Genomic DNA, 12,324 nt, shown 5'->3' with positions numbered 1-12,324 from the left:
TATAAAAAAACAACAAAAGTAAGGTGTTAATATTCGATATAAACAAGCAACAATTTATCAGTTGACAAATTTATTATAAAAAATTCAGAATTAAATACGAAACGTTTCGACGCTTACTGCAGTCCTCTTCAGTCTCAAATACATAAAGATATCGAAAAACATATAACAAATCCAATAATCTATGAGCTATAACTCAGATGTCAAATGTTCTCTCTTAGTCAATTGTAAAATAAAGGAAAGAAAATTGTCAAATAAAGCTGTTTCTGCATCGTGATTCTATGGAATTATTAATAAAATTAAGATTTAATTAGAGGATAAATAAAACCAAACTAAACATGAAGGTATATCTAACTTACGTAAATTTCAGATGCCCAAGTGCAACTTTCTTTTCTTTAATAAAATTATTATATTATTACACCAGAGATACATTGTGTGTAAAAGACAGTTGTCAGAAGAATAAAGGAAATTATGATTTTAGCAATTCGAAATGTCTTCTGCAGTCGTAGTCCACATAATTGGCCACCAAGGTCACCGGACCTTACAATTTTAGATTATTATTTGTGGGGAACAATAAAAGACCTCGTTTACCGCGAACGACCTACGACTGCAGAAGACATGAAAAACAGAATTCGACAAGCCATTCAGTCTTTAGATTCTGCCGAAATTCGTCGGGCGACCGATGATTTCCAACGCAGGGTAACAGCCTGTATAAATGCACGTGGCGAACATTTCGAACATCGAGACTGAACAACATGCGAATACACAAAGGTGACGGCAAGGGGAACCACCTTATAAAAGCACCCCGATGAAGGTGACGGCAAGGGGAACCACCTTAAAAAAGGATCCCGAAGAGGTGTAAGTCCGACCTTGTGACCTCCACGTGGTACACCTCGGGTAACGCTAATACAGGCGGCACCGATTATTTAACTTTTACACTTGAAAATCTTTACTTGAACCTTGATTTATACCCTAGGTCGACCTCGAGGTCGAAGTCAAGGTCACCATCAGACAGATCCCTCGAAATCCTGCAAATTTCGTCTGAGCAATTTTTTTGTACAAGCGCATCTCTACGTTTTAAAAGGGTGGGACGGTTGCTTCGGAATAACTTGACCTTAATATGATCTCTAGGGATATTTTTGACCTTGACTTCGTAACGTATTTAAACGTGAAATTTTCCGCTCTTTTCATTGCTGAAGTCATATTTAAGGGTTTACATTTGAAAAACACTACTTTGACCTTGATTTATGCCCAAGGTCGAAGTCAAGGTCACCATCAGATAGATCCCTCGAAACCCTACAAATTTCGTCTGAACAATTTGTTTGTACAAGCCTATCCCTACGTTTTAAAAGGGTGAGACGGGTGCTCTGAGACACCCATAAAAAATCTTGGCATACATAATGAGGTATTTAAGTTCATGTTTCAGTTAGACTTATTGTTAGTCAAATCAGACGTAAGTTCGGAACTGTTGGGTATTACTGAAGAAGAAGAGAAGGAAACTGTTGTCTTTTTTACCTTATTATTTTCTTAAACCTAATGACACGTATCATTTGTGCGCCAAGTTAAATTCTACCCTTCTTTCTCTCCGACTCGCCTCACTACTCATCATTGTCACTCTCCTTCATATATGTATAATATATTTTTAAATAATTCTTTAAATCATTTTTTACATATATTTTTGATACATCTGTACTTTAACATAATATATTATCACGAAAGTAACTGATATTAAAATATCTATGTAAATATACAATTTATACTAACTTCGATACAGTGCACATCCTCCCTCCTTTTCCACTCCCTCCTTCCTTCCACACTACTCATCTTTTTCATTTTATTTCACTATCTTGTCGTATAATATGGATTTTTCCCATAAAATATATCGTTTAATTTACTAGTCTTTAAAAATTCTATCTCTAAAGATCTAAGAGGTACCATTCTTACACTTATTTAATTCTAATGACATGTATCATTTGTATGTGTATATAAACTTACCTTTTTAAAAAAAAGGTAGAAAAAAGCGCTAAGAGTGGGTGCTGCTGATCAGAAAACCATTTGGGCCAGTTTCACCAACGTCAATTACTTAATCGACTGTGAAACTGACCAATCACATTTGCTGTTTAGTAGAACCATCTTTAAAAACCTACGTGATATTATCCTTATTTACTTAATTCTAATGACATGTATCATTTGTATAAAAGATTTGATATCAATAGTAGGCGCCAAGTTAAATTCTAATCTTTAAAAACCGACGTGGTATTATCCTTATTATTTAATTAAATCAATGACATGTATCATTTGTATAAAAGATTTGATATCAATAGTCGGCGCCAAGTTTTTCTACCTTATTACTTAATTTTAATGATATTTATCATTTGTATACAAGATTTGATATCAACAGTCGGCGCCAAGTTAAATTCTACCAAATTAAAAACTAAAACACAAGTGGTACCTTTAATCTTTAAGAACTAATATAGTATTATTATTTAAATTCTACTAAATTAAAAAGTAAAACCCATGTGGTGTACTATCTTTATCTTCATACAATGAAACCTAAGTATATGCCTTTGTATTCTTATTAGAAGATCTTCCTATTCGAAACCAAGTAATTTAATTCTTCTTTAAAAAAATTATATCATAATTAATTTAAAAACAATGAAAAAATTATAAAAATTATTTAAAGATCAAGTGTTTGAGTTCAAAATAAAAATAAGAAGAAGGAGCATGACAATAAAAAAAAGTTATTTAAATAAAAAAATTTTTTATGTAAAAACACTTCGCGCTGCTAGTTCTCGATCTTGGTGTAATAAAATATAATAATAAAGATAAGAAACATTTTTACGAGAATTAAAGTATTTAGTGTGTATATATTCGTGTGGTATGTGCGAGTGAATTGTATCTCAATCCCAATATAATAACGTCATAATAAAATTATACATGGATGTAACATTTTGTACAAAAGAGATTAGAAACTACCAGTGTTCATATTTACGTGATATATCATTAAATTCATCTTATTATATAAAATAAATATTTATAACGCAATATGAAAACATTTTTTTAATTGTGATTACCCACGGAGGATAAAAATTACAGAGTGGAGAATTTTAGCCATTTATCTCAATACACCGTGTAATTTTCTCTTTCCTATTAGGGACTCACACGATGACTGGATTAGCGGCACAATATCGTGCATAAATCTCGATCCGCTTCGCATAATTGCCCATGAACTCGTACATACCAGATTCCGTAGCCTAATGATTTAAATCGCGCATGAATCAGCGTAGAATTCCGACAAAATAATTCGCTCACGGTTTCGAATGAGACGAAGGGAAGGACAAATATAAGAATGAGCGTGAAATGAATGCTTCGGCATACACATATCGGTATTTCTCACGGAACAAGAGCCGGTGATAAATCTAGCGTCCATAAGATACAAGGCAGGTATAAATAAAGCGCGCAAAAAACTGGCATTTTTAACCCGTCGCCCCCCCCCTCCTCCCCCACCACCGTCAGAAGAAACCCGTCCTCTGCGAAAATCGCGGGACATCGAACGAATATATATGCCCCATCCTGCTCGATCTACTTGCCCATATATCCGGACTATTTTTTCCTGTATATCGAAGCTCTCGCATTCGATACTCGCCGACAAACATAGTCGCTGATGCGAGTAAATAAGACGATAAATTTACGACGGCGAATTTCTTTTCCGACCCCGATAAACATACTCACCAATTGCTAGATACTCATTTATCGTCGGGATAAACCCTTCGAATGTTCGATTCCTTTAGAAAGTTGAAATTGTTGATTATATGCGTTTTTCATTGACGATAGATAATTTATGACGCAATTATATGATTTTTCATTACATTCTTTGTTAGTATAAAATTGACACTATTCAAATCCTTAACAAAATGATTGATTACCGTGACAATTACTAACGATCATTGTAAATGTTACCAAACATTACGTTCCCAGTTACGTTTGATTTAAATTAAATGTCAATTCTTTTATTGTCTCTTTCCTCAAACTAGATATCTTATTTTGAGATTATTTCACGAGGACACCAGGAAGCCAATTGTGTATCTTGAAACAAAGTGCAAATTATAAAAACCAACGAATTTATTAGAATATTTATAATTTTATCGATTGATTCCTAATAAATTGCTCATTTTTGTAATTTTCAAGATACACAATCGACTTCCAGACAAAAGATTTGCAGTGGAATCGGCAATCGATACGCCCCTTGACATCTCGCGCACTTTTCTGCCACAAGCACCCACATGAATCTATTATTCCGTTCTTTTCTGTTTCTGAATACATAAATTGCTCATTTTTGAGGTAATATGATTTAAATACCTTTGAAATCGATTTTGAAAAACGAAAATCTCTTAAAAATTCAAAAGTGTAATTTAATAATTTGATTCCATTTTAATTGTGATTACCCACGGATTACTTGCTATGTTGGCCAAACGAAAAGGCAACTGAGAACACGAGTACATACATATGAGCACGTTTCCGACATCAATAAAAAAGTGAAGTCTCCCTCTGCTATCTCAAATCATCGTATTGAAAAGAACCATAATTTTGATTGGGAGAATGCAAAAATTTTAGATGTAGAACCTTCCTATAGTAAAAGATTGATTTCGGAAATAGTGCATATTAAGAGATAAAAACATTCTATAAATAGACAAAATGATACGGATTCTTTACCAGAATCATATTCCAACATAATACGGTTTCTTTCCCCTTCCTAGTCGCTATACTTTTCCCTTCCAGTTTTACCGAACTTTTGGTTTCATTATTCTTTATTACCATTGTGCTGCGGTATTTGATACAATAAACATCGTCTGTCAATTCTGTGCAAAAATTTGCTCCATTCGATTTTAAGATATTTCTTCTTTCGACAATGTATTTATTTTAATTATTACACATAGCAACGAACTTGTTTTTAACTTCATTGCTTTTTTATTTATAATGCGACAATTTTTTAGATAATATTGATTATTGTAACACCGTTTTTTATCACAACAATGACTAACTACCAAATTTTAAATAATGGACAAACACAATTTTTATTCGACGACTTCGACGATTAACTACTATTTTTTCAAGTATCCGGACATATCGCATAATTTTTAAGAATTTTTTATTGTAATAATTTCGTTAAGATTTGAAAATTTTGTTAACATTGAAAATGACTCGATCGGCGTCGAAACGTTTGTTTTACTTATGTTTTGTTACTTATCTCTTTAATTTAATATACTGTCTTTGTTTCTTTTAAGTGTATTGTTTTTGTTTTGGCTCATTGCCCGTTACACTAATTTAATTTTTATATATTATTGTCGAGCCTTTTCTCAATATTATTAATTTTATTATATAATACATTCATGTTTTATTATAATTTATAATTTCTTATATTATTGTATAATTTAACATATATGTATATAAAATTTTAATTTTAAAATATGGAGTCCGAAAGTAACTTGAGATATATTACGAGTCAAACATTTCGCGTGTAACCCCAAAAAATACTGCTGACTCAGTGAGGTCCATTAGTCACGAACATTTCGAATTTTCCGACATGCTTCGACCACTCGTCATTATTTTCATAAACTGTGCACTTATGGCACTTAAATCGTACACAGACGCAACAGAATGTATGCAAGGGATCAGTATTTTCTGCAAATTATAAATTTTATAACGGATTTCAAGAGTCAGAAATCGAAAATCAACAAGAAAATGGTTAACTTTAAGGGATAAAGCCACTCGGAAAAAATATAGCACCAGATAGTTCAATTAGAGAGTGTTCTTCTACAAATAATATAGTACAAATAGGGACAGAGATAATTTGTAATAAATGAGTCTAAAAGATTGTTCTAAGAAACTTGTCTTAAATCAATTGATAAACTGTTTAAGGCTGTAAAATATTGCAGTATTAACAAAATCTAAAAGGTATAGTAATTTTAAATAATTTTACCAGAATATTATATGACAAATATTTTATGTTTAAAGTAAAGTGAACAAATTGTATTTACAATAACTATAAATTATATGATATTATTGTATTAATAAAAGTGCCAGTACAAAGTGAACATACATAAAGTGTATGCAACTTTCGGTCGATTTTCGAATTGCCTCCGCCTTCAGCTGTCCCCCTCACCTCACCGCGCGCGGTCTAAATGCCGCACGATGCTCAAGCGACATTTGATCTGCGCGCGGGGCGGTGCGGTGAAATGAGGGAGACAGCGGAAGGCAGAGGCGATTCGAAAATCGGCCGAAAGTTGCATACACTTTATGTACCTTCACTTTGTACTGGCACCTTCATTAATAATATATCAGTTAGTTTTCATAGTAATATATTATTATTAGATAAAAAGGTTTAAATTTTTGAGTATTCTTTTTTGAACATGGCTTAAACTTTTCATTTCTATGATATGATTTTTTCGGATATCACTTACTTTTTAGAGAACAAATATATTAAAAATATATAAAAAAATAATTTAAAAATATTATATAACGAAAGAGAGTGAAATACGGCAAAAGAGAGGGGTGGCAGGGGTGGGGGGTGGGGGAGGGAAGGAGAGGGGAGGAGTGAGGGGTTGCGATCGGTCGAAGATGGTGAAGGTGTGAGTGAAAGGTGAGAGGGGATATTAGAAAGTTTTAATACGGCCTTGAATGCGGACAGAGGAAAAGAAAAAGAAGAAGAAGGAGGAGATGTTTCTTAATTTTTCATTAAAATCACCACTTTTCAACCGTTTGTATCTCCAGAATGGCTTGACTGATTTAAAATTTTTTGGCTCAAATTACTCGTGGCCGTGCCACCTTTCAGGACATATAACGTTCGATTCAAAATTTTTTATATTTTAGTAATTATGCACCCCCCAAAAATGGACTTTGGTGGCTCGGAATAAGAAACTTGTAGTGTCTTTCAGTTTTTGAACATGGTCGGAGACACTACCGCGTCTCCTGATATTATTTTATACAATACTACAATAACGAAATAAATTTTATAGTATAATTTCATAACCGTATATAACAAGTTACTCTTAATGTATTATAATTATTTAATTTAAAACGTTGTAGATGAATATTTTATTTTTTATTAATAAAATTTATTTGTGCGTTTATTTCACAGAGTCACAATTTTTGTATTTGCATGTGACAAAATAAATTTAATACAAAATTGTAGCTAATCTGTATATTTTCTATTTTCCATTATGTTACAATTTTTTCATTACGCGTGCAATGTGCCCTATACCTCAACGCTTTTGCGTGCGGGAAATAGCCAATACCTCAAGCCGTTGAGTTATTTCTCTATCCCACTCTTCTGCGCAAAAACGTTTCAGTATAGACACATTACGACGAGCACTTTGTAATGAAATAGTACATTGTGTAACAGTGGGGCATATTTGTTTATAGCGCAGCCGGGCACGAGCGCACGAGCGAAGCGAGTGCGTACGAACGGCCGTGCCGACCTATAAACAAATACGCCCCTATTCGCTACATATAGAAGACGTTACCATTGCAGAACTGTAGCGCCACCATTTTGTAACAAAATCACTATAAAAAAATATTTTTTTACACTTCAATGTATGTACAACAAAAAAAAACTTAAAATACATTTTTTTTATTTCTTTCATTACATTCCCGAAAAAAATTTATAAAGTTAAGTTTATTTTTCGTGCTCTAGAGTAGCCCCTTTACCCCTTAAATGTTTTTATTAATGTCCATTAAAACGTAAATTTCTTTTTACTAAGTTATATATTTCTTATTACAATTAGTTTGAAATTTTTAATATTGAATGATAAATTTTACTATATGTAACTTTTTTTAAGTTTTTCTTATTGAAACGTCACAGTGTTTCATATTTATTGAAAAATTATATTGATCGAAGAGAAACGCGCATGTTCTGATGCATTCGATATAACCAATATAATGGACGTTTGTGCATTCATAGTATGCACGTATTATTTCCAGCGAGAATTGCGCGTGTCACTGACATGTGTGATAGTGGAACCGTTGCACTTTTATGTCAACATTCGAGATTGATGCCGATGAGATTTGATGAAGACGACATCTCACAGAAACGAGATACTGCACTTTTTTATGAGTATTGACTGCAAGAAAACATTACGCTCTAGAATTAATATTTATTTTCAAAGTGTTACTTGCTCTATTTTATGAGCAAAAATTATATAAAAATGCAATATCACAAAAATTTGCATTATTAATCACTAAAGCTGCATAACAATCGATCGATCAACCTTTAATATGTTGGTAAACATCATTTGAAAATTGAAAATCCCATAAAAAAAACCTTTTTTTAAAAAAAGAAAAAAACATACGCCAAGTGCATATAAAAGATACTGAACTTCTTGATCAAAAACAGATATGAGATAAATATAATTGACCAAGTGTATTCTTCATTACGCCAGTCACATAAGACAGACCGAAAGTGACTATAATTGTCAACTGGATTATAGTGAAGAAAAAACTTGGCGTGCCCGGGTCGCATTAATTGTAAACAGTATTCAGTGAAAACATTATTTCAACATAGTATTTGCATTATAAATTAAAATATAAAAATAACAGACATATGTATACAGATATATACGTATAATATATACGTATAATATACACGTATAATATAGTGATATAATTAGTATCATCATTCACTATATAGTGATATAATTTGTGGGACATGAAAATATATTCACAACTAAGTATTATAATATGTTCAGTAAGCAATTATTAACATCTTTTCTTTGTTGAATTGTTTTCGCATATATTGTGTATACTGCAGAATATTGCGATAGAACCAAGGTTCTAGAATATTGCGTTTTAATGCGACCCGGGCACGCCAAGTTTTTTCTTCACTATAATCCAGTTGACAATTATAGTCACTTTCGGTCTGTCTTATGTGACTGGCGTAATGAAGAATACACTTGGTCAATTATATTTATCTCATATCTGTTTTTGATCAAGAAGTTCAGTATCTTTTATATGCACTTGGCGTATGTTTTTTTCTTTTTTTAAAAAAAGGTTTTTTTTTGGGATTTCACTGCTTTTTGTTAATTATGAAAACGTGATAATAATGTAGGAAATTTAAATCCTCTAAAAATAAATACAGATTCTGTTTCTAAAATAGTTATTTTGTAAATTTCTATTTATTTAATATTAAAGATGTACTCGTATTGTATTTATTGACACTTAATTATACTTAAGTTTATTTGTACTTAATTTAGATTTGTTCTAAGAAAAATATATACGCGCTCTTTGCATTTCGTGGCCACTTACATACTTCAACTTTTAAATCATTTATGGATGTCCATTTTGTACCTTTAGCTCGCAATAAATTTGTGTAATGTCCTTCGTCTATATTTTTACCATGATGAAGAATCGCACTATTAACTTTATAAATATTATCACCGATACAAATTTTTGACGAAGGTATGGATTTAATATTAAGATTTGTAATCTTTATAACTTCTTCATTATTAACTTTAAATAATAATAATTGAATAATAAGTACACGTTTGGTCGTTGTTATACTAGTCTTTTCAAGTAAAGCAGTTGAATTACAATTACATGTATGTGTTACACGTACGATTGAAAAATACATGTATGTGTCACACGTACGTCTGAACATAACTGAAACGTACCCTTTTCGGGACTCGGTCTCTAGATCTCGATATCGGCTGCACCAATTTTATTCGGACTGGTCGCAATCGAAAGATACCGATGACATTATATAATAAAAGTGTTTTTAGATTTTTGATTGTGCTTTTAAATTCTGAGTAATTTTAATCTAAAGTTTCAAGATGCGAAAACTCGAGATAAAGCTAGTGGTAGCGTCGTGAATTTGACATCGACATGAACATATACACGCATCAAGTATCATGTCATCATGTCAAACGGTTATATTTTTATTTTATGCACTTGGCGTCGCGACGCTACCGCGTCGTTTGATTAGCTATTTTGAACGTAGAACGATTTTCATTTTCTAGTTGATCGATATAATGAATTAAACCATATGATTATAAGAAAAATTAATTTTTTACAAATATATATATAGCTGAATGAATATGACACTGAAAGTTCGACTTATTTTTATTAATTTTTTCACATTCGCTGGAGTAATTTTTTTTTGGCAATATCAATTATTCCTCCAAAAGTTACATATTGTCAGAACCATATGGAAATCCTTCGGAAAGATATCCGAATCGACTTAATAAACGTCAATGTGAGAGATTTTCGCGTCACATGCCAGTGTTCGAAAGCATTATAATTTCGAGTATTTCTCTGTCGTGATATAGATATACGAAGAGAAGATGAAAGAATGAATTTTTACGATTTTGACAAGTCAAGAATAAAAGATTTTAGTATCTTAAGTAATAAAAACATACAGCAAGCTCTGTTCTTATGAAACTATTATATATGTATATATAGGTATATCCGTTTTTATGAAACTAATATCTTTTAACTTAACATAGAAAATCGGGTTATAATAAATATGATGCGACGCAGGCCGTATATGTAAAAACTAATTAACAATAATTACTTGATCCTTGTTCTCTGTTTATCATGTTGTAAATAGAGTCAGTTAAAATTATGCGATCTAGAATAAAACGGAGCGTCCCTAATGAAAGTAATTAATTAAAATCACCACGGTGTCATCAAGCTTAAAAGAATTAATTACATCGGCATTCAATTAATTAACTTTTTAACCGAATCATAATTTATAGGTGACGAAACGAGATTTAGCTAACGATAGTCTATACCGAATTCTCGTCTTTTCGCGGTTCGATACCTGACCTTTTTTGCACGCGAATAGTTACTACTTCGGGACTTGTTACCGAATAGAACCATGTTGATATTGCTCAACCATCACGTCATCTCTTTCGTTCCCCCAACGATTCCTCAATTTTCTCTTAATTAGAAGACTTGTAGGATTTTAATTAAGACAATGATTTTTCCAGTGAAGAAAACGTGTGTGCTCTATATGCGAACGTCGAAATTCCGTTCGGCGCCATACCGAGTCCCACGTTCTTACGAACCGTCTCATCGTCGTCGCCACGCAGTTACATCATCGAAAACAACGCGAAAACGTAGTATAGTATATTTCCCACGCGCCAACGCGACCGTAAGAAAGTATATCGTAGTAAAATTTATAACGAGCTACGAGCTCGTTAGAGATTCGATTTTTCTATTTTCAACGATAACGAATAAAGAAGTGAAAAAAATTATAAGGGAAGATACAACTGTTTATTAAAATTTTTATCAAATTAATATTACCATATTTTAATCTTTAATTTATTAATATGAAAAAAATCTAACAACACATTTGTAAAATATAGGTACATTTACATTTACATAAATTACAAATATATTATTATATAAGATTTGTATAAATACATTTATTTTGTTATCATTATTAATTCACAAATTTGTGACTGTGATTATTTATTCCTGATAAATGCTTTTGCATTTTAAATGTAAATTTACGCGGTTTTTTATTATTTCAAATGTGCATTTTAATAAACAACACTCCTGATAATTTTCCACTCAATTTCTATAAATTTATCTGGTAAATATGCATGACTCGAACTTTTAATGTGATATTTCGAGGCAAATTCCGGAAATAAGGAAACCAATTTTTTTCGATACGTGAAAATTGCAATTCGTCGTTTTTAGTTTATTTCCAGTTTTATTGTTCGTATGGATACACCTGGAGCGCTTTCAAAAGAAACATACATTTTCCGCATGTTCTCGTTAAGAGTTAAACGTAGAAACGTGACTTCGCTATAGTTACGGAATCCGATCAGTCACGTTCAACATTTCGTTGTTGTCATGCAAGTACCGCTCCGGCTCGTTACACGAAACCAAATAACACTTCAACACTTGCTCGATCCTTCCTACTTGTCTTCCGCTATATCCTAAATCCATCTACATAGTACACAACATCTATCATGACAGGTGATTGTAACGTACCATATAACGCGACTGCTTTCGAGTTTGATGATCTATCGTAAGTCTTCCGCGACTCCGTGTAGTCTTTCTGGAATCCAGCGGATACCGAATGTCCTAAGACCACCGTACACTGACTCTTCTTCGATCAGCAACGTGTAGCACTCTAGTGTCATCCAAGCAACCCTGGGACCAAGATCGCACGTCTCTCGCTCTCCTCGATTCCGGATCGACCGATCCCGATATTAGTGATCGATCGATCACCAGCCCACCTTGATCACCTCCGAATCAATGACTGTTATATGCTTGGTTTCCGATTCTCTCTCTCTCTCTCTCTCTCTCTCTCTCTCTCTCTCT

General features: G+C 32.5%; 1 protein-coding gene across 1 annotated transcript in view; it reads right to left on the bottom strand.

Moving 5' to 3' along the window:
* LOC108774027 (uncharacterized) overlaps nucleotides 1-12,317 on the bottom strand; it is a 53,730-nt gene extending 41,413 nt beyond the window's left edge. Inside the window, exon 1 of the mRNA XM_018540036.1 lies at nucleotides 11,992-12,317. Coding sequence (XP_018395538.1) covers nucleotides 11,992-11,994 — 3 coding nt within the window. The 5' untranslated portion in view covers nucleotides 11,995-12,317. The remainder of the gene's footprint in view (nucleotides 1-11,991) is intronic.
* Between the last annotated feature and the right edge of the window lie 7 nt (nucleotides 12,318-12,324).

Source organism: Cyphomyrmex costatus, unplaced genomic scaffold (genome assembly GCF_001594065.2).
Source record: "Cyphomyrmex costatus isolate MS0001 unplaced genomic scaffold, Ccosl1.0 scaffold1047, whole genome shotgun sequence".
In the NCBI taxonomy this organism is placed as follows: domain Eukaryota; kingdom Metazoa; phylum Arthropoda; class Insecta; order Hymenoptera; family Formicidae; genus Cyphomyrmex; species Cyphomyrmex costatus.
This window is presented reverse-complemented; position numbering and strand designations above follow the sequence as displayed.